Source organism: Corapipo altera, unplaced genomic scaffold, assembly GCF_003945725.1.
Source record: "Corapipo altera isolate COAL_440 unplaced genomic scaffold, ASM394572v1 1, whole genome shotgun sequence".
Classification (NCBI taxonomy): Eukaryota; Metazoa; Chordata; class Aves; order Passeriformes; family Pipridae; genus Corapipo; species Corapipo altera.
Genome location: NW_020884873.1, coordinates 16,989,197 through 17,015,506, shown reverse-complemented (window position 1 = coordinate 17,015,506; position 26,310 = coordinate 16,989,197). Strand labels below are relative to the sequence as shown.

General features: G+C 43.1%; 1 protein-coding gene across 1 annotated transcript in view; it reads right to left on the bottom strand.

The window, feature by feature from the left end:
- Window positions 1–3,898: 3,898 nt before the first annotated feature.
- The window catches only part of GRAP2 (GRB2 related adaptor protein 2), a 40,750-nt gene continuing 18,338 nt past the window's right edge, over window positions 3,899–26,310 (bottom strand). The window contains exons 2-8 of the mRNA XM_027668493.1: window positions 19,747–19,849; window positions 16,550–16,641; window positions 14,135–14,254; window positions 12,462–12,630; window positions 10,687–10,818; window positions 7,610–7,729; window positions 3,899–5,379 (exon numbers count right to left, since the gene is read on the bottom strand). Coding sequence (XP_027524294.1) covers window positions 5,200–5,379; window positions 7,610–7,729; window positions 10,687–10,818; window positions 12,462–12,630; window positions 14,135–14,254; window positions 16,550–16,641; window positions 19,747–19,824 — 891 coding nt within the window. The 5' untranslated portion in view covers window positions 19,825–19,849 and the 3' untranslated portion in view covers window positions 3,899–5,199. The remainder of the gene's footprint in view (window positions 5,380–7,609; window positions 7,730–10,686; window positions 10,819–12,461; window positions 12,631–14,134; window positions 14,255–16,549; window positions 16,642–19,746; window positions 19,850–26,310) is intronic.

Below are 26,310 nucleotides of genomic sequence, written 5' to 3'. Positions count from 1 at the left end.
ACAATCATGCCATAAACTGCATTTTTTTTCCCCCACTGCTTTGCTCTCATTTTTATTTGTGACAAACAAACTCGCCATGGCTGTATCTTTCATGAACTCTGGTGGAAATGAACCTGCTTGGACTAGCGGGGAGAAGCTGCAAGATATCTAGAGATCTTTTGTTTGTTTCTTCTTCCTCCCTTTATTGCCTGAGCTAATTTTGTTTCTGCATGTCTACAATGATCCCTGCATGCCTGCCATTTTTGAAATTTTGCATTTTCATGTTGGCAAGCTCGACATCAGCCAAGCACCTCTCACTTGCACAATGGCAGTAGACAATGTGCTTTGAATTTTCTCTCCACACAAAGGTCAGTGACCTTTCCTTATTCACTTGCCTGTTTCCCTGCTGTCCTGTAGCTCACAGATAAGTCATTGACTGTTTTCTACTGTCAGTTCTGCTAATGTAAGAAGCTTCTTTTGCATTTGATGCGAATTAACGCTCCTGAGTTCTGTCACATGAAAGTTGCCTCTGAAAAACTGGAGAAAATGGCAATGTTCTGCCCTCTTCCTCAGGGCTGTTAAAGGCTTTATCATGTGCTCAGTTCATCATTCCCCATTGAAATACAAAATTTTCAGCAGCAAGGAGTGGCTGGGTGTAAGGAGCTTTTTAGTCCATGAGTGCGTTTTAACCAGTAAATGTTACTGCCTGGATCATCTAGGGAACACTAATGGGTTCAACTGATCTCTATGGGGTTTCATTTAAAAGCACCTAAGCCAATTGCTTTGAACAAGTATTTGAAGTGAGATGTCTGCAGAGCACTTTCTATCAGCACGGAGGCAAAAGCTGGGCCCTGGGCTTTCTAATGCATGTAGGAGTAGTGAGGTGATGGGCTGCAGCTGCAAGGAGGTGCACATAGGCTTCTGGGGCTGCATTGGGCAGGGGCGGGCAGCACTGCCAAACAATTCTCACACCTAGTCTGGTGTAACCCAGGTTCCTTGGCAAAGAGCTGCAGAAGCAGAGCAAGAGTCTGGCACAGCCCTAGCCCAGATGGCCACATTTCTGTCCCACCAGACTTCCTTGTTGTCCCTGTGCTGTGACACGGACATAACTAAAGACCTGTTGCTTCCTGCTCAGAGATCACCCTTCACCTTGCTGCTGGACTACAGCTGCTGGGGTGTTGCTCCTGCAGTGCAACATGTCCCAACTGATACCACATTGCTGTTTAGGGCTGATTTCTCCTGACTATGTGGTCCTGGCTGCTGGATCTTTCACTTCTGACGTCCTCGCTTGCTCTCCACAAGGGCTGAAGGCAAAATGGCCTTTCAAGAGCCTGCAGCAGCAGGATCCCATTGGGGAGGAAGGATGAGAGGTGCTGCTGAATAGAAAAAATGATGAACAGATGGCTGCTGTGAAAAGCTTCAAATTTCCTGCACAGCCCACTGAAATTGAGAAGTACTTTCTATTTAAAAAATAACAACAACAACCCACAAACAACAAACTGTTGTTTTCCTGGTACAGGAGACCGGCCCAGCAGTCTGACCAGGTGTTGACTTTGTGGCAGCCCTGAGGATCATGTCCCTGGTGCTCTTCCCCTGTCAGGAGTCAGATGGGAACCTGCTGTGATCCCGTTGTTTCAGCAGGGTGCTCCAGTGAGCACAGCTGTTACAGTAGGCACGTACACCAAGACAGAGAGACCTTCTTTTTGTGGCACAGAAAACTGCTTGGACATCATCTGCATGACAGGAGATTTCCATTTACTGTTTTTAGCTCAGCCTTATTAATCACAGAGACATTTTTAGACAAAATATGGATCTGCAGCAGAACATAGGCAAAAAGTTACTTCAGACAGGAGAAAACTCAGCTCAGCTGTTCTCATCAAAATTATTTTTCCCTATGCAAGTCCAGCTTCCTCTGTTTCATTTGTTATAATAATGTTTGCCTTCCCACATACTTTTCCTACTTTTATCTCTGTTTACAATCTCTTTTCTCATGAACTGTCTTTCTTGCTTAAGACAAATAACAAACAAAATTCCCTCTCTATTCCTTCACTTTTCAGTTTTGCAGTGGACTTTCTTGGGATATTTTCTAGAGGTTTCCAAAACGCTGGTAAATGTCAGGTGAACTCAATGCAGCACACTGTCACCTTAAGGCTCCAGTCTTAGGTTGCTAACGTGCTTTCTGCATGGGCCATAGAATCTGAGGCTTTCACAGCACAGGTGTAAGTGAATCACCACAATATTAACAAGGATTGTGTTACAATTAAAACCTGTTGGAAGAAGGAGCTGGAAGGTTGACAGGATATATGGGTGGAGGAGGAGAGTGTCTCTTTCTCTCTCTCTCTCTCTCTGCATATTAAGTGGCCCAATCTATGGGAGAGAGAATTTCACAGGGAGAAAATGGCATGGGGTGTGGAAAACAACCTCTTTCCTGTGGCTACAGCACCTTCTATGCCCACAAAACTCCCCACTTTGCCTCCCCTCGCATCCAGAGTCTCCACGGACTTGGGAATAGCCAGGGTTCTTTGTGCTGTTGTTTTGCTGGGAGGAAAACAACTTTTACTGTGGGAGGGTACAAAAATGCCGTCTGACGCCTGTGCCTCCCAGCTACTGGCATGTGCAGTAAATGCAGGTAGCACTGCCTCTGCTCTGGGGATCAGGCAAGGACAACAGCAGAGGCAACAGAGACTGGGTATGGCAGACCAAAGCTTGGCCAAAATGCACAAGGCGGTACAGAACATGGCACTAGTGTAGTTATCACAGACGCCATGATACTTTCGCCTCCTAGTAATTTTGCTGTCATTAGGTGCTGCTCATAATGAGAAATCATGATTTTACTGTGGTTCTGGTATGTTGTCCATAATTAGCGAGCAGCCCTTTAATACTAATTACCTTAAGTATTAATTCCTTAAACATCAATTAAAAAAAATCACGTGAAAATTTACCTCTTCCTCAAATGAATCATGAGTTAACATGGGGGTACTTACAATGCACTACTTAGACTTGCTTAATTAGTTAATCTCTGTAAAGGGGTTTCAAATGTGTGAAGAGCTATCAAACTGCTAAGTGCGTTATCTTCAATTAATTTTGTGCAACTACATCTTCACTACCAAGAGGGTCTTTAGAGTGCTGAGGAAAGGAAAAGGAGACATTGCTTCTAGTTTTAAACATAACTAATAAAAAAAAGTAATTAATTGAAAGATGATTTGACATGACGGGAATAATTGTGAACACACCATTTCTTCTGTTTCAGTCAGAGCTGAATATGAAAGATTCATCATTTTTATCCCTCTTCTGCCTTTGCTAGTCTCTGGTTTCTTTGCATCCATCTTCCCCCTGGTCTCTCTGACTGAATGTTAACCCTCTCTCTTCCAAATTTGTTACTACTTTAGCAAAAATCAAACTAACAAACATAAAGGTTAAAAAAGGGCAAATCACAACAAAACACTCTTCGAACTATGCAATCACTGAGGTTACATCCTCACACAAATAATAAGGTGTCTCGTTCCAAAAGAAGCCTCATGGACTTCCCTTCAAAAGAAGACACTAAAGGCCCAGAAAAGAGCTTCTGCAAGAGAACAGGGCCAAGTCCAGCCCTGGCAGTCACATGGTGTCTCTCCATTTCCTGGACCTCCCTGGTAGCCAATGGAGATAAGCTCTTAATGTGTCTTTCGAAGTTTTCTATTCTCTTTAAAGTTTATATGCTGTGTTAAATATTCTTGTTTTACTTCACCCATTAATAATCTGATTCTGGTGGAGTTCTCTCAAAATGGGTTCTTTCTGCTAATACTCTGTCTAGCTGGCAGCTTTGTTCAGGCCAACTACACTGAATTGGACTTTACCTAAAGAACCTATTTCCTGGATTATTTTTCTCCCATTGGGACTAGAAGAAGATAAGTACATTTTTTTTTTATTGCTGAGTCTGATTTATTTTTAGAGTTTTTCACTTGCCTTCTCTTTCTTTTTCAAGAATGATTAATCATCACTTCCATGCTGACTGCTGAGGTCTCACATGTTGTGAAAAATTCAGACAGTTTGTTTAATATCAACTTGCCTGAGCAGTAGTTATGAATAGTGTATCCTTCACAGAGTTTGGTTCATTTCTAATGTGCATTTGCAGTATATTTCTATCACATCTGGGCATTCACTCAGCAATGATTTGAAAACCTATTCATTTATCTTATTTTATCCAAAAGAAACTGGAACATAGAACAGACTGTTTGATGGCCACAACTTTATTCTCTGCATACGGTAAAGTAACAGCTTAACCTGTCGGATGAGGCATTCCACTGGTAAGGCAGAGTTGTGTACACAGTGCTCCTCAACACCCCAACTTCTCAGGGAAAGAACTTCTGCCACCAAACCAGTAAAACCTCTTCTCTCCAACCCCTCCCCAGTTCAGTTTTACAAAATGAACCAGTGAGGGATATTAATTGTTATCCAATCCAGTGGATACTAATTTAGCTGAATGGCCTGATCTGCTCTAACCAGGCTATCTAGCAGAAGTGTAGATACCTAAGAGAGCAGCTTGAAAATGGCGTAAGCTGTTATGGGGTGCAGAAAGAAGACCAGGACTATCAGAAGCAGCAAAGAAAGTAGGTTCTTGCCCTCCCATACCTTCACCACTGTTTGTTTTGTACAAAAGCTCACAGGATCCTTTCCCTTCATCTGGTATATCCATATAGTCCATACACACAGTAGGAGATGGGTAAGCCAGAAGCTATTTAGAAAAATACAAATTGCCTTGAACCTCAACCTAAAGCCCCTTCACTTTCCTTCCCTACTTGAAGGATTAATGGGATTACCAATGATCATTTAATTCTTGTGGGTGAATTCCAAAAGGAAGGGGTAGGACCATCTGAATACTGAACCTGAAGTCTGACTTGTCTGAGGGGCTTTTCCACAGAACAAACCTAGTTGCAGGAAGTTATCAATCGTTAGCCAAAGAGGTGACAGGGCAGAGAGGATCCAGCAACGTCTCAGTGAGCAGTCCAGGATTTTTGCTCCTCCCCTTAATGAAGGTGAAAAATAGGGGGGAAAAAATAATATTTTCTTCAAAGGTTTCCCTTTCATACCAACATTTAAAAAAATAAGTTGCCAATAAATTAAGACAAAACCAAAACCAGTGTATGTCCTGGTGGCCAGGGAAGATGCACTCCTTCTCTGTCCCTTGTCATGTCAGAAGAGCAGCTCCAGCTTGGCCCTCTGGGGCAAACTGTGCCCTCACAGGAGCACTGGTGTGACGTAGTTGGCAGGAAAGAGACCCAGTTCCCCACGCAGACGTCCTTTCCACCATGAAGGGTTGGAGCTGTCCAGGACCTCTAAGATGTCTCCACTACGGAAGCCCAGCTCATCATGCTCCACAGCATCAAAGTCGTACAAGGCACGGACCCATAGCGTTCGCTGGAAAGGAGAGAGAGATAGGCAGGGAACAATGAGCCAGGACTCTTAAAGACCATCTTCCTGTCACCCCTGTTAACTCCCAGTACATATCTTCGCTATGAGAGGACGAGCAGTAATGAAATTTAGACCAACTTGCAATTAAACCAGGAAGTGGCCAAGATACCAGGAAGTAGGAACCAATTTACTGGGACACCCAAGGGATGGTGCTTGGTTTCTCAGCAGCCTCAGTGTATTCGTGGGTGTTTGCACGATAAGGTGAAAAGTCAGACTGAGAGCAGGAAATAATGTTCCCATGGCTCTGTCACCTCTGCCCTGGAAGGGCATGACAGCCATGTCAGAAGCCAGTTATGGGAGCACAGAAAAGGGCTCCTGCCTGAGTCCTGCAGGGCTGTAACTGTAAGTGAATGACTCTGGAGAGCTGAGCTGGTGCTGGTACAGATATCAAAATGTGTCCTTGGCCAGCAAAGGTCTATGAGAGCCAGCATACAGGCAAGTCTAGTCAACATTGTGAAGAAGATACTTGCTCTTTCAGGCACTTCTGGGGCATAGGGAAGGGTCTTAAACCTTCTTTGCACTCTTCCCAAGGTCAGTCCCCTGAGATCAAAAGGATTTAGGATCTGTTTGGGTATATCAGTTTATTTTGGGTTTGCACTTTAATGTGCACTATGGTTAGATTTTTTTTCTTATGAGAGCTTAATCATAAGAGACTTTGCAGTCAGTCTCCCATTTTGGCCAGAAATCAGATTTTAAAGGACATAGCATGAGCTTCTTTCTCGGAAATTGTTGGTGCCCACGCCACAGGGCATGGATAATTTGGGAGGTATATTTTGCAGGGACAGATGGAGAGATCTGTTTGAAGACAGACTAACTTTTGATAAATCTTCCATTCAGGCCCCTGCTTAGACCTGTCTCCTAGTTATTTGGTTGGACATACAGACCTTCCTATGACTGTATTTCTGACTTCTAGATCACTGATGAGATGTGGCAGGCAAGGGCATGTTATTGATTGCCACAGCCTCTGAGGGATAAAAACCATTGTATTTTGAGCTGGATTATAATAAAGATTTAGGGATTTTGCCAAAAACAAACAAACAAACAAACAAACAAACAAACCCCTCCAAACCCTGGAAAAGACATGTCCCTGTTTTTTAGTTTGTTCCATATTTCCTAAACCAATCCGGTCACTTTCTCTCACACTCAAGAAAGGTCTGCTGTCCTTCCCTTCTCTCCTTGGATCTAGGTTTTCTGGTTGTTGTGGGCTGATCTGTACATTTCCTCAAGGAAGAGGAGCATTCCTTAGGTCACACTGAGCTGATGGAGAAATACTTTAGAGTTGGCAGTGGAATCACAGGCTGAGGCAGAGAAAGACACCATATTCTATATGGGCATTCACATAGTAGGAATTTGCAGAGCACGTGGTTACTTAAGGTCGACTGCCAGGTATGGATCCAAGTAGGGCAGTGGTCTGAGATGTCTGCAGATAATAGCTGGATCATGCCCACATCCTCTGTGTTAAGCTCTGACAGCTAAGGGTGTCAGGTAGATGAGTCCCACTTTGATGGCATAGTAGGTCTGAGGATGTGCCAGGTATAGACAAGTAGAGCTGAATGATGACAGGCCTTCTCAGGACTGAGAAAAAATTAGTGGAAGAGACTGTGACTACAAGTGCATTTCAAGACAGAAAGAGTACTGCAGCATGGCACAGCATCATGAGGCAGCTCTCTGTAGAACTTAAAACATGTACTGCACTTCCAGCTACTGAGCTTAGTCACAGCCTGGCTGGGGTGGCAAAGGTACTTCATAGTCCCTTGCATTAATGGACATAAAGCTCTCCTAGATCATTAGGCTTTCAGAAATGTCTTCTGCTGGACTGGACCCATGCTTGATCCAAGCCCACGGGTGAGCTTGTGCTCATGCCAGTGTCCCAGATGTCTATTTAGTTGAGCTTATGCTGAGTTTCCTCTTCCACTAAGAGGCTGCAAGTTAACTAAGGCTGACCTTGAGAGCAGTCCTAGAACTATGCTCATGTAACACTGTAGTCCTACCCTCAAGAGTACCCCAGAAGCAGATTCAAGTGGCTGGGATAGAGTCTTGAGACTCAGAAACATCTTTTAAGATGTGTTCTTAATATAATACTCCTCTGCAACCTCCTTGCAGGTGACATTGCCCAGGCTGCTTGGCCATTGCTAAGGAACCCAGGCAGATGGGACCTTCCAGGTATGTCACCTACCGGTGTCTGCTGGTGCAGTGGGTCTGTGTGTCTCCGTTGCATAGCTCCTGCATTTCCTTGGCCATGATCCCTTAGTCCATGCAGCACATCTTTCCTGTCCAGACTCCCACCATATCTTTCCTAGAAAGAAAACAGCGAGAAAAAAGTCATGTTGTCCTGGTTTTGGCTAGGATAGAGTTAACTTTCTTCCTAGTAGCTGGTACAGTGCTGTGTTTTGTATTTAATATGAAAATACTGCTGATAACACACTGATACTTCAGTTGTTGCTAGGTAGTGGCTCACTCTAAATCAAGGACTTTTCAGTTTCCCCTGCTCTGCCAACGAGCAGGTGCACAAGAAGCTGTGAGGGAGCATAGCCAGTAGAGCTAACCTGAACTGGCCACAGGGATATTCCATACCATAGAATATCATGGCAGTATATAAATTGGGGGTACTTGGCCAGAAGAGGCCAATCAGGCATTGGAATGTGCTCAGGCATTGGAATGGGCTGCCCAGGGAAGTGGTGGATTCTCCGTCCCTGGAGGTTTTTAAGATGAGACTGGATGTGGCACTTAGTGCCATGGTCTAGCAACCACGGCGGTAGTGGATCAAGGGTTGGACTTGATGATCTCAGAGGTCCCTTCCAACCCAACTGATTCTATGATTCTATGATTCTATGATCAGGGACTGGCTGGAAATCAGTCAGTGGGTGGTGAGCAATTGTATTGTGCATCACTTGTTTTTGTTGTTTTATTCCTTTATCTCTTTTTAAAATTTCCTTTTATTATTATTATTATCATTATCATCTTTATCATTATTATTATTGTTATTTGAATTATTAATCTGGTTTTTTCTCAGCCCATGAGTTTTACCTTTTTCCTGATTCTCTCCCCACTTGCACCAGAGGGAGGAGGAGTGAGTGAGTGAGTGACTACATGGTACTTAGATGCCAGCTAGGATTAAACCACGACACATATATATGCTGAGATGTATAAATGAGGGGCTTTAAGAGTCATTGGTGAGAACGGGGTGAGGGGCCAGCCCTCAAGTAAATAATTTTAGATATCTGCTTCCAATACTGTCCCAGTGCTCCAGTACTGCAAGAAGTGACCCTCATGGAAGAGGTCACCTTTGACTCTTCTATTTTGCATTTTACTTTTTAGAAGTTGAAAGTTGAGTGTTCTTAGATGTGTATCACAGCTGCTGGGAAAAATGGCCTTTTTGGTCTCTAAGACTTTTGCAGAAAAACTAAGGTTGTTTTAACTCACAGATAAAAAGCCATGCTTGCCAAGGGGACTTTTGCCAATCTGGAGTTATTATGACCCAGTGCTGCCCACTCCTTGCTTTTCCTCTGTCCTATATGCTGGCGGGATGACAGTGATGCTGATGCAGGTGACTGTATCTGAGGACTCTACTTTTTCTTGGGCTGCTCCATGTTGCAAAGGACTGCAAGCAAACCTGAGAATCTAGTAGCCAAATTAACCAAAGAAGAATGAGATGAAATCAGGTTCAAAGAAAAGTAGCCATATGACCACACATCTGAAGTCATATCAACACAAATCAACCCAGACAGATGGAGAGAGGAAGTAGGAAACATCTAGGAAGCAAGTTCTCTTTTGTGCGCACAGCTGAGAGGTGCTGAGTCTCTTTATCCCCCTGGGCCCTTCGTGCAGGTACTAAGCTTTTGTTTTTATGATAAGGGTGTGACAGAACCTTAAATCATGTTAGCTCAGATTGCAGTAGTGCTTCAGAGACACAGGGTCTGATGAGCTGTGTCAACAGCGGGGAGAAAGAACAACAGCTTTTGCTTGCTGTTGCTTGTAAACAGCTTTTGTCCTATCCCTCTTGCTGCTTCCTTTCCTATAGCTCTCCTCCAAAAACTCCCTTGGTCTCACACGTGCCTTTGTCAGCCTAAAATGTTGCTGAGGCTGCCTGAAACTGGAGCACAATTTGCACCTCACGTGTCTCTGCCAGAAAGAGGGTGAACTCAATGTGGCTTTGCAGTCACAAGACTTACTACATGGGTGCTTCACTCCTATGCGTGTTTCTGCTCCATATAAAATGTGACTCATGAATAGACTGTGCTGCAAAGGGTGCAGGCACTCAGCTTCGTCAGAACCTGTATTATTCCACCAGCAGTCCCTTAACAGGCCACACGGCTTGTCTGATGAGAGAACAGCCATTTCACCATTGCCTCTGGCTTTGCTATATGTGAGCTCTCATGCCTTAAGGAACATTTTGGATTTCTTCCCTTTAGTAAGAAAAACCCTCTCCTTGAAGGATGCTACGCTGCCTTTAGCTAGAGACATGAGCCAACTCCAGGAAAACTATTCCCCAAAAATTAACCAGGAAGAAATTTGAAAACAGCACCAGGTACTGCTGTTGTTCTCTCCATTCCTATGCAATCAAAGGAGTAAAGAAACGTCACACATCAGGGAAGTAACATGATGAAAGAGTGCAGAGAGGACCCAGAATAGGGCAGAGGAGAAGGAACGTTCTGGAGGAAACCAAACTCTCCTAGGATTACTATAGTAATTTCTCATCCCTGTGATGTGTTTTGTGGTGCTGAATATCAGTAGCATAACTCAGAAAAAAGAAACAGACAGCAAGGCTTCCTTCGTTCTATAGACTAGAGACGAGTTCCTGAAACCATGCATGTGTGTGCAGTGCAAGATTTGTGAGCATTTTCCTGCACTCTCACTGGATGATACTTCATGTCTTTTCCTAAGCCAAGTAAGAACATGACATCATTGCTTGTTTTCCAGTTTTTAGGATGGGGCACCAAAACCACCTGAAGGGTACTCCTAGGTTCCCAGTAAAAGGGCCACAGCACACTTCTATTTTTCTGGTTTGTCAGTCAGAAAGTCACAGGTCGCAGAACTAAATAAAAGCCCACATATTTATTACATATCAAAAAACGCCCCTATGCTGAACCATCACTGCTGTTATTCCTGTAAAAAGACCTGATTCTGCTTCCTAAAGCAGGTTGAGGGTGGCAAATTTTTGATAAAGCAACTGTTCACTTGCTACCAAGCAATTAAAGCCAATGTTTCCTGTGTCTGGGCTCGACATCCCAGCCCCCTTGTTTGTGGCAGTACCTGTTGCTGCTGCAGTATGGGGATAGCATGCTCGACATATCTCTTGGATATAGAAGAATGATCTTCTCCAGCTGCTCCACTTAAGTGGAATCCTTCCCGGCTCATCCGTTCCAGGCTCCCACCACGCCTCTCCTGATGGAAGCAAGATCACAAAAGTGAGGTCAGCTTTTTCTACCTACCACGTCCTTGACTAAAGCTCAGCAATCATTGCACAGTGATCACTACCTCTATCCTCTACTTTGTAGGCTCTTTCAAATAAACAATTCCATCCCTCTGAACAGGTCAACAAATCAGGAATCCTATATTTTAGATCTTTCTCATAGTCATTCCCCATCTGAAGACTGGGCAGTAATGGGAGGTGCTGGGCTGAAAATGTTGGTGTAAGGTCCAGCACAGGAACCAAGCTATTTTTTTAAATACTGCCCTTAGACTTCATTTGTCTCTGCACAGAAATCTATATATTATGACTATTTTATCATATAGCTGTAGCATCTAGAAATTTGAATTGTGAACAGAAATCCCACTGTGATGAGTACTAAACATACCCTGCTGAGCCCATCACCATAACAAATGTACAGAGAGTTTGCCAAAGCAAACTTGACTACTGTTCTTTCATTTGCGTGTCTGCATCTTGGAGCAAATGCATCTCTTTCCTTTCCTGATCACAGTCAGCCCAAACAGGTTGTTTTACTGATATACATGCATACAGCCTTGCTTTCTCCTTCCCCAGACAATTCGTCACTGTGATCTCTCTCACAGGTCCCATAGCCTCTATTTTATATCTTACTAATGCATTTTAAAGCTCTGTGTAAGTAGTCTAAAAGTAGACAGCAACCCAAGCCCCTTCTTCAGATTGAAAAACGCATCATCTCATGTTTGGAGCCAGCAAGAATGACCCACATGCAGCCTATAAAACTTTATTGCTGCAGTCAGCAAGTCACACACCTTGCCTCTAACTGCACATCCTGGTAATTTAATACCAGAATCCGTTTCCTGGTAAAGCAGGACTTTGGTTACTGCACTGACCAGGCGTGTTTGCTCCCAGTACTGGCAGTGCAATGTGTAGCAGTCTCTACTATGTCATTTGCTTGTTCCCCTGGCACAAAACCAGGCATTCATTGGATTGGGATTTCTCTGCCTTCTGAAACACCTACTACACCTTCCCTGAAGGCACAGCTTGTTCCCATATCTGCTATGTTCTTCTCAGTAGTACTTTTCAGTTCCTACCAGCCACTGCTCTGGGTTCTGCCCTGTGTTCTTCCACACTTGTTACAGTGTTTGCTTGATAGCAGAAGATGGACGATTCTTCTGAGCAGACAAACTTGCAGTTGTAATTTGCACTCTGGGTGCATTCAAGGACACTGAGGAAACCAGACTCAAATTCTTCTCAGTCACAACTAGCAGTCAGCTCTGTACCTGCCCTTATGAAATCTAGGCATTTCAATAAGGTAAGTCCTGCTTTTCTTGGCTTTGTAAGGCATCTTAGAATTTCAGCTCTGGGATCTTAGCACACCTTTAACAAAGCACCTCTATGCAGATTTGCAGTACTGTCTATTGCTATCCAAAGCAGAATCAGAACATTATGCTCAATTATATAACTCTACATACCACTGAATCCACTAAAAATCTGTGTTGCAGTGACCACCAGTGTAATGATGTGGCTGGGTTTCCAAGGGCAGACTCTCCTCCCCCCATGCCAAGACATTCTCATGGGATGAATTCCTTCCACAGAAAGGTTTCTTACTGAGAAATTCCAAAGGATAGTTTGTGTTTACCTTCTCTTCTTGGCTGTTGTCCCTTAGGAATATCTGTTTCTGCCTGGAGATGGAATTTGTCTTGTAGTAGTCCACGAGCTTGTTTAGCGAGTGGAATTTCTCTGTCCACAAGTAATAGTTACCCTTTGAATCCCTCATCACTTTGAAGTGTTGCACATCATCTTCATGCCTGGATCCAATTGGAAAAGTAAGAGATCATCAAACAGATTGCACTTCTACCTTTTTGGGAAAAGTCCTTTCCAGAAGGGTACCAAAACTTCTTGCTTGGCCAAACCTAGACTTCTGGAAAGTCAAGCAACCGTCAGTCTTTGTGCATCCTGGACCCAAATGTGGCTCTATTTCAAAAGACTCATCAATTTACAAACACAGAGTGCCCCAGGGCTGCCCAGTCACAAAGCACTATCAGAACAAAGCATAGGGCTTTAAAGCCTCTCCTTTGAAATAAAGGCCAGAGGAGCTTCCAGGGTGAAGAGGTGCAGTTGTAGTCTACCCACCAGCCTCTGCAGGTCCTGTTAGCATCCAGTCTGAATTGGCTATAAGAGATTTATTACACCTTTATACACCATGGGCACCGCCAATACATGCAGACACAGTCAGGTACAGCCACACATTGAGTTTTATAATTGCATAAAATCTAGTGTGATATCACTACTACCGGTAATTCTTCCTACCCAAAAGAAAAAAAAAAAAAAAAGAAGGAATTTTCAGACACGGACTCCTGTCCTGAAGTGCTACAGTTACACAGGCTGTTAGTGTTAGCATGGTTTTGATTTAAATGCAAAAGCTCTCCCTTAGATAGTGCTGGGCTGTGGTTAAGGGGACAGAACGGACCAGGAACTGTTCACAGTGAGCTGCTTGAAAACAGGTATTCGGTTTGGTGGGTGAAGAGGTTTTAGCCATACGGATCTGAGCTCTGCCACATTGCTTGACTTCATGGCCAGAAAAGGAGCCTGCCTGTACTTACTGGTGTTGGTATAAATTGGTATAAATGTAACCAGAATGTTTTCCTGCATTCCTCCCACATACTTTTTGAGCTTCCTGAATCAGAAAGTACACACTGCTTGGAAAAGACATCGTTAACCATGACTCTAATTTAAAACTGATTATCAGTTGTTTGACTGAAAATTGGGAAACCAACCATCATATAAGAGTACTGCTCTGAAGCATATGTTCTGAGAAGGGCTGGGCTACAGTAAGTTGCTGAAATGCAGCTGGGCTGCAAGCAATGAAAAACCATTCTTTGTCCAATGGCTGTTTAGTGACCTGTGGGAAATAAGTTAACAATGTAATTGTAATCTCTTAATAGGTAGTAGCTGAATTCTTGGATTCAGTAACCAGAGCTGTCAGGGAATTAATACAAATGAAAGACACATGTTAATCACTGTGGGAGACGTTCTATGTACCACTCTGCTTTGCTGTAGCTCTTTCAGAGAAGCAGGTCACCAGGGGATGCAGCTTTGGAATGGGGCATTCACTGTGTCACTTGAAAAGAGGCAGAAACATTTTGGAATCAGATGCCTAATTTGTTCTCATTCACAACAGCAGCACTGCCAATGACTGGCAGCATGCAAACTTCCGAAGAGGCTACGTCACATTAGCAATCCTGTCAAGAGGAGGCTAGGGACACCATTACACAGAAGAAGAGGCAGGAATATGCTGTGAGAAGCAGATACCTGACAGAGATGGAAAAGTCACCATGAGAATTCTGACTGGCACGGACGATGAAGGAACCAACTCCTTTGCTCATGAGAAGGTTCTCTGCTTCATGGCGGGATATCCTCTCATCAAACCAGCTGTCAAGTGGGAAAAATCATGAAAATGTGAATAAGGATGTGAATTAAGGTGAGAAATAAAAAAGTTGAGGGTAGGGAGAATGTGAATAAGCAGGGTGGAGGAAAGAAAACAAAAGGATCAGAGGAGCCCACATGGCTACTCCCAGTGGCCATGAGTATGCTAAGGTAGAGGGTTTTGATGGGTGCAGACCATTTTCTTTGAGCAGTAAAAGCACGTAGATGCAAAGAGAACAATGTAAACTTTGGCCTGCTAAGAAGCAACACTCAGCTGAAACTGTAATTACAGGCACAGTACAATAAGGTGTTAGTCAAAGAAATTTTAAATTACAAATGTGTATGTATACATACATACACATAATTCTCAGACATATACATCAAATTGCTTTTTGGTAAACTGATTGAAAATTACTGGGCTGTGATGGATATATTGCAAGGGACACACATAAATTTTTAGCAGAAGCGAACCATGAAAGTTTTAGTACTAATAAATTGGTTCCTGCAAGAGTTATAATACCATAAAATCTCAGAAGCACAGAATACGTAAGCACACTTGTGCAAATTTAGCTAGGCATAACAAACAATAGTATAAGGCATTGGACTAATAATGAGAAAGTCACCATAAGAAGTAAAAGAATACAATGTCAATAGGAATTTTTCAGTAGACAAAAAAAAAATCATCACGTACATATGCATATGTCCACTCCACAGCTAAGAAGATCTACAATCTGTAATCTGCTTTTTTATGTAATGCTTAATTGCCTATATTGCATTAAAGTTAAGGACTGATAGTTTCATAAACTCTGTCATTTCCACTTTGGAGTTTCTTATTATCATCACAGTTTACCTATGTATCATTAGCAAAGGGAAATCAGACTTTAATGAGCCTTGATAACTAGTCTCAATGATTACTTGACAAGAAAAATATCGGCAAAACCAACCCATCAAAAATAGGAGGCAGCTTTCTTCCCTACATCTGGTTCTGGCATCTGGCCTGAACTGCTTCCAAGTGCAGACCTGCTACTCTTAGAAAAGCATCAAAGTGGAAATATTTCTTCACAGCTCTTGCATGGAGAAAGCATCATGAGAAAAATGTGTGTGAAAAAAGAAGCTGCCAGTGTTCCTGCGTGACGCCACAGCCCTGTGAAAGAGCGAACAAGAACAACCGACTGGAAGATCTCATCCCCCTGAGGCCCAAAAGTACAAGCCCATATTTGCACAGCAAACTAATAACGTCCTTCAGCTCAGCCAAGCAGGCTGGCTTATATCCAAAAAGGCCAGTAAGTGCCACCTCCAAGGGGACAGAGGTGCTTATTTGTAATCTTAAAATCCCCGTATGCTCCCAGTAGTACTGTGAGCCAGCAGTACTGGGCTTGGTGCTTGTTCTGCCTGCTTGTTCCTGAAATGCTGCAGCACTTTTGAAAAAAAGAGGACAATGAGAGGAGTTTCAGGGAGCATTTCTGCCAACTGAAAGAAAAAGGTTGTAAAAATCCCTCCACTGTCATATTTATGGCATAGGGCTGGAGAGCACATTTAATATGCATTTAAACAACCATCAGACCTTTCCGAAAGTGCAGTGCCGTCTCCTCAGCGGGAAGAGGGAAATGCAGGTACACCTGTCCTCTGACAGATCTGTGTTTGGGTGTGCAGTCACGAAACGTGGAGCGTGTGTATGTGTGAGCGGGGCGGCATGTCTGGTCTATCATCTCTGCCGATCCATGAGTAACACCAGCTGTCACATTCGCGCAGCATTGCACTGACCTCTAGCGCACCGAGAGAAACACACACATACTTGGCGGGGGGAGGGAATGAGGATGGCAGGGTGGGAAAAGGAGTCAATGTAGTTTAGAGTGGAAGGGGGAGGGAGTTACTTTTTTATAATTCGTTTTCAGAAAGATCTCTTGCTTTTTCTTTTGTGCTCTGCTTTTTCTATCTCTGTTGCCAAGACTTCACATCATGACTATTCTCCTTCTGTCTGAGGAGATCTAAATGCAGTTCCTGCCACATCTCAGTGACATCCCTCTGAGCAGCAGTAACAAAAGAGTCACTTGGGAGTGATAGAGAGCATCGAGAACTATTCAGCTCCGAAAGAACAGAGGGTGCTTTGGGGTAGAAATGTGCTGCACTGGGAGAACTGCAATGTAGCATTATGGCAATCCTTGCCAGCCTCCAAGTGTAGTATGTTATAGCCAGTGCTTCCTCTGTCCTGTCTTCCTCTGCGTGCACACGCACACATGCTCCTGACAGCACTCTGAGGAAATGTGCAATGGTGGTACACACTGTTTCTGTGGCACTTACGGGGGAACGTGAAAATCAATGAAGTTCTTAGGAACGTAGCCTTCTTGACTTCTGAGCTCAGCCTTGTACCACTCTTCCTGGGAGCTCAAAACCTGCGATGGAGAGATGGATGGAATAAACATGTCTCTGGAGAAAGGCAAAAGTAAGCATGATTCTGGCAGAAACCTAGAATTTCTTGTAAGAAGAAATACGCTACATATGTTGTACTTCCCAGCCACTGTGGAACAAGGTTAGTGGCTGATGACCACTTCAGAGCAAACAAGCAGTGAAAAGCCCAAGTAGAATTAGACAGATTGCTTGTTAACCTTATCCCTTCATCTGACTGCCTGTTCAGGTGGCTGGGGATACTGTGTCTCTGATGCCTGTGAAATGGAGAAATTTCAGCTTTGAAAGACTTAATAGAGGTTTAAGTTATTCTCTGTGCTGCTTTTAATAGTTGGTACTGGAGCATCTCAGATTCACAAGGGAGGAACAAATATCTGTGATGGATATGGAGGGATATGCAGCTATATATGCGTGTGTGCGTGCATTACAACTGCACAGATGTTACCATGTGCTCTCACACGTCATTTCACAAGAGATTATTTAGTGGGTTAAGTCTTCAGCTGCCCTGAGCTTTGCCAAGGTAGAGGAGGCAAAAAGTATTTTAAAGATACTGTTACACTTAGGAGATTGTAGGATAGCAGGAAGTCAGCACACACTGGAGCAGCTTCAAGTGTGCTCACATTAATGTTAACTATAATGGTCCTTAGGAGCTTCCCTGCTGACCAAGGACTGCCCAAATCCACTGCTCCCTGGCTGATGGCCTCTGATACAGCCCTAAGCTAGAGGAGAGAGGACAGGAATACAACCATGCTGTGATTTTACAGCAAATGTTGTGGTCTTTGGTGTTTTGTTTGACATTCCAACTCCTGGAACAGAATTCCGCTTTATGAAATAGAGCATGTTTCTGTTCTTTCTGGTTTTGGAGAGGAGCCTAAAAGCATAAGCCATGACAGTTTTAAAAGGAGAAAGCAAGTGGAACAGACTTAATTTAAAATCTATTGTTAACAGTAATAATACTTATTTTGTGAGCCAATCTCATGGTTTTGGGAGCCTAAGACACATTCTAACTGCTTGGTGTTGGCAACAGGATGTTACTGTCTCTGGGGCCAATTCTGCATTGCCTTCCCTGCCACGTAGGCCTTTTTTAAGCATTTGGATTCAGAAAAGTTAGGTAATAGAAAGCTGTGGAGTTCCCCACTTGTATAGTCACTGCTTTCTTCATGCCTGGGTGCTGGATTAAAGGCTCTTTTTTACTGCTGTGGCCGAACAAAGGGGATGATAGCTACCTCCTGCTCATGCTCAGGCCCTGCTCTGCTGGAAGCAAGGTTTCCAGAAAGACCCACCTGCTGTTTGTCAGTGCAGGGCTGGCAGGTTTCTCTCAGTGTGTCATCCTCCCAGAGAAGGATGTGTGGGGGGTGAGAGGGTGGATTTCCTCCTGTCACTGCTGGTTGAGGGCCTCATGTTTCCTGTTTTCTAATCTCTACATCAATACTTCATCTTATCTCCTTTATAAATCAGCAGGTTGTTGCAGGCAGCAGAAGGGGGCTCGTGATGGGGCATGAATGTATGTATGCGTATGCCAGAACAGAGTTGTTACTCAGGCTAATTTACTGCTACTATGGCTTGGGTGGCTAAGGTGTTATTTTGTTTGCCTCAAGGATATTAAAGAAAGAGGCAGTTTGATTTTTCTGGTAGTAAATTCTCTGTGCCAAGTACTACTACTACTACTACTACTGGTGTGTAGTGTTATTTGACACTTTTCATCTGTAGCTTCCAGTGTACTTTGAAAAGAAGCTCTAATTTATAATGATTTCACAGGAAGGGAAACTGAGGAACAGAATGAAAAGTGATCTGGCCAACACCATCAACCCAGCCAGGGACTTGATGGAAGCCTCCTGAGAATGGTTTCCTGAGAAAGAAGGTATCAGTTTAAGGTCATGGGATAGTAGGGATGTACTGGGGAAGAATTAGGAATAAGAGTATTTATCTGTGCTGAAGAGAGGCAGTGATTTCTCCAGAACCTTCTCACAGCTCTTTGGAAAAATCTGGTATTAATGAGTCTGGATGCCACTTTGTCTAAGTGTTAAGAATTAAAAAGCTAATAAGATAAAAAACGGTGGTGATGGAAAAGACAAGGCTGAGACCCAATATCTGATTATTAATTGGAATATCTGGGACTGCACAGGGAGGTAGCAAAGGCTCCTGGCCTAACAAGGGTTTATATACTATTGCCTTTTGGGCAGTGGAGGAATTAAGGCCTTAGAGAGGAGTAATACTGAGGCATTTTCAACTGAAACAGAACAGTTGGGGGCTGAGAAGTAGATAAATAATTAGAGTGAAACATTGAGTTCCCTAATCTGTGGGACTTCAGTAGCGTTAACAAGAACTGTTCTACCATAACACATACAAATCAACTTTAAAGAGACTTTCACATGCTCTGTGTTGTATATGATCAACTCTACTTTTGCCATTGCCTCCATTGCCAAATTCATGCAAGAGCGTATATAACACTCTTGTGTTATAAAGCCCTTGTGTTATAGAGCCTGGGACCTCTTAAACTCTTCCTTTATGTGTGTAACAGATTGTCTCATAGACTTTTCCTCTTCTATTTGCAATTGCCTAAAAACCCTGCAGCAACTAACAATAATTACTAACAGTGAAAAGTTAGATATAAGTTCTATAATGGATGATAATTATCTTTTATATAGTTTAAGAGCTGGAAATAGGGAAGATGGCAATCTCTCTGGACTGCACTCATCCTGCCTGCCTTCAGACATAGTCATCTGAATGTACTCACTGTGGACTACTTATGTAGTCAATGAAAACAGACAGGACCCTCAAAATCTGTCTACTGAAGAACTTGATCTCTGCCTCAGCAAAGGTTTTTATCCTTCCTTGCTGAGTACCAGAGAACTGCAGGGCAACTAAATCCACAGTTTATGGACATAAAATCAGAAAGTGGACACAGACTCAAGTAACCTGGGAACTATTGGTTGACCTACTGCAAACCCTATGGGAGATGAGTAATCTGTATTTGTATTCTGGTTTATAGATGTCTGTCTTCATCTGTTTTGTCAAGGCAAATGGGAGCCTAGAAAGATCTGGCAGCAGTCTCAGAAATGCTGTTTAGTCAAGCCTGAGGCTGCACTTACCTTCAGCATATCCCCAGCTTGGAAACTCAACTCATCTTCTCCAGAAGCAGTGAAATCAAACTTGGCAATGGCTTCCATACTGTGTCTTGGTGGCAGAGCAAAGCTGGAAGAAGTATATACTTGTCAACACTTATAAGCTGCTGAGACTGCAGAGTCTAGCCTCTGGAAAGCTTATAGGCAATGCTATGATTTGTATATGGATGAGCATGCACCAATCACTGGTAGACATTAGTTACTAGACATGGAAAGACATCAGCAGGTAGAAGAGAGGGCGTGGATGAGGCTCTAATTAGCTCAAGTCAGAAGTTCAAACAACCTGTTGTGCATGCTTATTCCAAGAGATCTCTTTCTCTGCAGCAATCTCATGTGAAAAACCTGTATAGACCAACCACTACTCTGCCAGAGTTCCCAATAAAGCAAGTGACTGTCATGCAACAGAAAAATGTATTTGCCCTCTTCAGTGACTTTATCTCAAGAGTGAGAAAAACTGTGGACAAAACAAACAGCCTGCAATAAATTCTTTTTTTTTCTTGGACAAGAGTCACATTACTGAAAGTTGAAAGAGTTTTTTCTTTGTGATGGCTTAGCATGGGTGACCACAACTTTCAGCTACAAAAAACTGTTTACAGAAAGGCTGTATCCCCTGTGATGAAGGAGGCAGAGAGTTAGCTTACCTCAGTGTTGGTAATCCAGGAGCCTGAAATGTATTAGACAGCCTGCAAACCAAAGCCTGCTTTTCATCACCAGAGCAATGTGTCAGGGGAAGTGGCAAGATGAGCTTTGCTTCTTTACCACTTCCTGCTCATGTAACTTGGATATACTCCAGCAGGACCACTTCTACAATCGAGAGTTACTGATTTCCCATGGCTGGCTCATGGACCCCATTGCCAGTGGTGAGGCTGCCAGTGACAAGATGAGAAATAGGTAGGCAGTGCCATGTTAAGCAAGTGCACTGCCGGTAGATGCTCTTGCAGCCCAGCTTTTGAAGATGATCAGGCAGCGCTAATATAGAAGTAATTTTTATGATTACTAAGCTAGGATTATCTGGCAACAATGATCCTGAAGCCACAGGTTCCACTACCTAACCTCACTTCTCACCAAAACACCCAGAATTTATGGCTTGAGAAGAAGTGCCAACTTGCCTGAACCAAAATATTCTTAACCAGAAAGCCCTAGAAAGAAACTGTATGAACAGCCCTAGGTAGGGTTAGATATTTCTTGTCTCCTATTAGAACTGATACAAGATCCCCAAAAGGTGCTGATACTGAGCAAGCTCCAAAATTATGCCACTTTAAAATCAAAAGGCTACTTCTTTACAATACAATTCTCTACAATACCTCCTGTAATCTTTTGACACACAACCCAGGGATTTAACTACCTGTGTAACAAGGATCCAGGGCCCAGCTCTGATACAGTGCAACTTAAACTGCTGAGAGTGAGCTGGGAGCAAGTCTGCAGGGCAAAAATTGTAGACAGAGGTAGGGCTGTTGGGACTGCACCAGCAGTAGCCCAGGGATTCAAAAGGAAAGCCACCGATGTATAAAATCTCTGGGGAAAAAACAAACCCACATGAGATTTAACTGTGACAGTTAGCTGATGACTGTCATGAATCATTAGGGTTATTGAGTTGTCATTGCCATCAGAGCTGACCCAGCTGGTGACAGATGGCAACCATGGAGGTTAACTCTTCACTTCTGATTGATGCCTGCAAAGAATCTTTGGGTGCCTCTACAAAGGTGAGGAGTATGCTAATATTTAGCTTAATATTTCATTAAATCCTAACAAAGTTCTGTGTGTGCTAACTGTAGAAAGCAGTTATTTATTGGCTAAGTTGTCTATTTCCTGCTTGCAGAGTTCCTTTGCACTTGACTAAAGATGCCTGGATAAAGTGATCCACAGGAGGGGTGGATAACATCGCTGGATATTAGTTCTGAGATTTGTTACAACTCATTTCTAACTATAAAAATATCTTTACATGCTTCCTATTGGATTCTGTTAACACCCTCTTTTTTGCTGCATATAGATGAATTCGTACTCATGTGACTGATAAGAGCTATGCAGAACCAAGGCAAAGTTTTTAGTGGTCCACAGAGAGCTCTGCTTGTTCAGCGTGAAACTGTTCTGCAGCAAAACTGGGGTTGCTGCAGTGTCGAGGCCTCCCGTGTAGATTTGAGTAAATAGCTCAGTTGAGGTCTGCTGTATGCCTGCTATTCCAGCTTGCTGCCTTAGGCTTCCAATATACACAATGCTGAACCATAACACCCTAAAACACATTGGTGCTTTATTTTCAGTCTTCAGCTTTCCATCTATTCCAAACACTTTAACTCCCTGTTCTCTCTGTTGACTTACTGATGCTCTTTAGTTCTTACTTTGGATAACCTTTGCTAATTAGGTCCACCCTCTGATTGCCCTACTCTTATTCCAAGGCATTGGTGTAACTCTGCAGGTGCAGCTCAGGCCTGATTTGAGAACTGTCCTCTATTCTTGCATAGACATTTTTGGAGCTTCAGTCTATAAGCCTCCAATAGCCAGTGTCAGCCCCTTGCACACTAACAGAGTACAGGAGTATTAAATTGAAGAGGAATTAACCCTTGAGGGAACTGGTTAAACAATGATACTCTTTCATGTAAGATAACTGAAGAAAAAGACTAAAGGAGAATTACTTTACTAAGGGCTGTTTTTCAGTATTTTATCTTGCAGTGGTGGCCTGCTGCAGAGAGATCAGAGCCAACAATGCAGATGAATCCTGGAACTCCTAAGTGCAGACCATTAATCCCAGCTTGAGGAAAAGAACACAGTTAAAAACAATAAACTATTTTCATACAAATCCTCTCTTTGATTTCTGTGCCTTAGACAGAGAAGAGACAGTGGGGGTTCTCTCTGGAGGGGATAAGAGAGTAGAGAACTTTTCATTTTCCTATATCCCAAATGTTAAAGGGTTTATTGCAAATGTGACCCCCCTCTAAAGGAGAACAGTTTGTGAAACAGTTAAAATCTTTCCTCTCACCTCCTCTTCAATTTCAGCAATCCCAACCTTGGAATAGAGACTGGGAGACAGATACCTCTTCAAACAATCTAACACATGGATTAAATGTGCTTTTCATTGCCAGCGGCTGGATTTAGAAGTGTCTCAAATACCATACACAGTGTTGGCTGTGTTGATAAATCAGCAATGCAGTAATGCTCTGGCCTTAAGCTCTTCTCCCACCAACTACTAAAGCAACACTAGCCAATAATTCTGTCTTTGAACTCCAGCCTACCACTTTTCATCACCTGAACTTCAAACCAGTTCTGTTCTTCTGATCCTGTTTCTCCCTCCATCTGTAACTTGAGAATCCCCACCCCACATGGGTCAGTGTTGGGCCCTCATGAAAACTCCCCTGCCAAGAGCCCATTCTTTCCCTCTCTGCATGTGCGTGACTCCGAACACCATCCCACAACACAGACAGAAATTTTTCACTATTATCATAACTTATATTTCTTAAGCACCTTTTATCCCAAAGGACAGTGCTGCCGTTTGCAGACAGAGCACCAGATTCTTTAAGCTTTTGAATAACCAAGGACAATTTTAGATTGCATAATACTTTCTGTGAAAATGCCCTTTTTACAGAGTTTAGCACAAAGCCTACACAGTGTTCAAAGCAGGATTTTTCAGTTCTGAGTGTGAGTTGACCAGTACCCTCCATTTTGTACTGGCTTTCTGCATGGAGTGAATTTTCTCCGTGGTTCCCGATTGTAACAGGGCGGATCCAAGGGGCATAAGGCTACTGCAATTCTGTGGGACTGGTGCAACAGAAGGTTCACAAAAGGAGGAGTGAAAAGCAGCATGGCTTTCAGAGCACAAGGCAGGCATTTTATTTTGGCAGAATGCCATTCCCTGAGCAAGAACATCAGCATCTCTGTTGATGGAAAGTGCCAAGGCCCAAATCATGTCAGGAAGCAACAGTCTGACAGCAGCATCCCAAAGAGTTTAATACTGTTACCCTTTATCATGTTGGGTCAAAATTCAGCAGTAACAATGCCGGGGAAGGTCACCACCTACAAAGAGTTTTATTAGTCAGGAACTGCCCAGGCTCAGCCCTGCTCAATCTCACATATTAACATCAGAAGGAGACTGTAGTTATAACAATGTGCTCACTTAAAGGAACTGTATGAACAGAAGTTTTTTTTGTATGCCTGTAGCATAAAAAATACCGCACATCTCCAGTCTGAAGCTTCATCCAGTGACGTTTTGCACCAAGATATACAGTGCAAGCTACTGTGTCTTTGTTCAGCTCTGCAAGAACAACCTATTGGACTGATGAGCAACTGGGGACAGGATTCAACCCTGAACATCTGTACATAAACTCCAGATGACATTTCAGCAGAAACAACGGAAAAGGGACCTGTTATCTAGAAGAGCTGTGGTAGGTAACAGCTTTGTTTTCACCAGCTAAGTGGCATGGGAATATTTTGTTTCAAAAACGCAAACCTCTTGCTATGGAGTTAACGGTGCAGCTCCACTGACTGTCAGTGATAAGAGGGTTTAATTTATAAGGGAGAACAAGCCACTAAAACACTCAGAACTGCTGCATTTAAGTCCTGGCTATCCTGCCATCCAGAGCAATGCATAGCATTTGGGCTGAGCCTGTGTGCAAACAAAATAAGCCTCCTAGGAACAGTATTCACAAAACAAACAGACTTTCAGGGCTCTATAACCAACAGCAGTCTGTAAGAAATGCCCCAGACTAGGATGGTGCTTAATCTCCCTGGGGAACCTGGATCTTCTGTGCTAACTCCAGTCACAACTGAGTAGAGTTGAGCAGCAACATAGGAAGCCGGTACAACAGCAACCTTAAAGAGAGCAGCACAGTACTGCCTGATATTTTGAGAGTATAAATTCACAAATCTTTGCTGTGCTGAAAGAGTTGGTGGGGAGGACTAAGGTGGTGGGGAAGCACCTCCTTCTGTTTGCCCACCACCTCCCTCAGTTTCCAGCTGGTCAGATTTGGCTGAGGCGCAGGGATTTGTCCTGCAAAAGCACTGCCCTGTTGTGAAAACTGATAAACAAGATGGCCCTGGGATCCCATGGTCTTTCCCTACTGCGCAGTACTTTACTTCTTCTTCCAAACCCCCCCCTTTCCTCCTTAGTACCTTTTTCCACACAGCTCCCCCCACTCAAGTCTAAGAACCATGTTCACCCCGTACCTTGTAGCAGCTCTCCTCTCCTCTGGCACTGCTAGAAAGCAGGAGGTGTGTTACCACCTAAGGGACGGAAGAGAAGGAGAGCTCAGCCAGTATCAGGCTCCTCCCTACAGTGACAATGTGCCACATCAGTAACGGGTCCACATGTGTGGACAAGGACAGTCAGGAGTGGGCACGGGGGACAGTGGCACATAATAGTGTCTGTCACTGGACACATCGAGGCATGGACAACTATCAGTCTCCAATGCTGGAAATATTTGGTGTACTGCATATTTAAAATGGTAGTGTCAGTTCAAAAGGACCTGCCTTTTGCTGCTGCTTCAGCCCAGGGTGGTTTAACAGATGAATAAAGGAGGGTACTCTCCCTCAAAAAGTGCAAGTTCTACCCAAATAAGGAAAACAGAAATAAGCACAGATCTCCTAAGTTAACTGAGAAACCATAAGTCCGTTGAAAAGCATATCTTGAGGAACAAGTAGCTGAAGACATAAAAACATGTAATAAAATTATTTTCAAAGACAACAGAAGCAGGAAGCCTGCCAGAGTGTGTCTGTAAGGCTGACGGATGATTGAGATGTAAAAAGAATGCTCAAAGAAGATAAGAACGAAGCACAAAAACTAAATTAATTCTCTGCATCTATGCATCTTCCATAGGGATGTAAGGATGTTCCCACACTGAGGTTTTCTTTGCAGAAAAGAGCCAGGGGAACCATTTCAAGCTAAAGAATTGGAAGAAAAGGTTTTAGGAAAAAAATCAGTAAATGAACAAGAGTAAATTCAAAGATTCTATATTTTAGAAATCTTGACTGAAATCTAAACTGACCATGAAATAGTAAAGGCTGACAATTAAACTGTGGCATGCAACGCAAGACCTAACTCAGCTTTGGTATTAGAAGAAAAAGCAGCAAACACAATGCCAGTGTTTGGGAAGTGTTTTGAGGGGATGCAAAAGGTGCAGGAGGTCTGATTTTTTATGTCTGAAATTGGTAGAAAGAATAATGAAGAAAAGAATTACTGGCCATGTAAGAGAAATAACATAGCAATTCCCCCTCATATAGGTTTTGTAGAAGGAAGTCATATTGCACAAACCTGATTGAGTTCTTCAAAGGAGCTAATGAGCATGTGGATATAGGTGATCACTTGATACAAAACTTGCATTTCTAAATTCTTTTTGATGAAGTCTCTCACTAAAGACTCTTAAAAAAGCCCTTTAAGCTCTCAAAGACTAGGAGGGAAGGTCCTATGGAGGATTAACAACTGATTAAAAGTTTGGAAACGTATTCATAAATTATCTGGAAAACATGAAGTGACAAAACTTACTGATGAGAAAAAACCGTAGGGTAATACAAATTAAATCACCACTCTGGAAAGACACCTTTGAG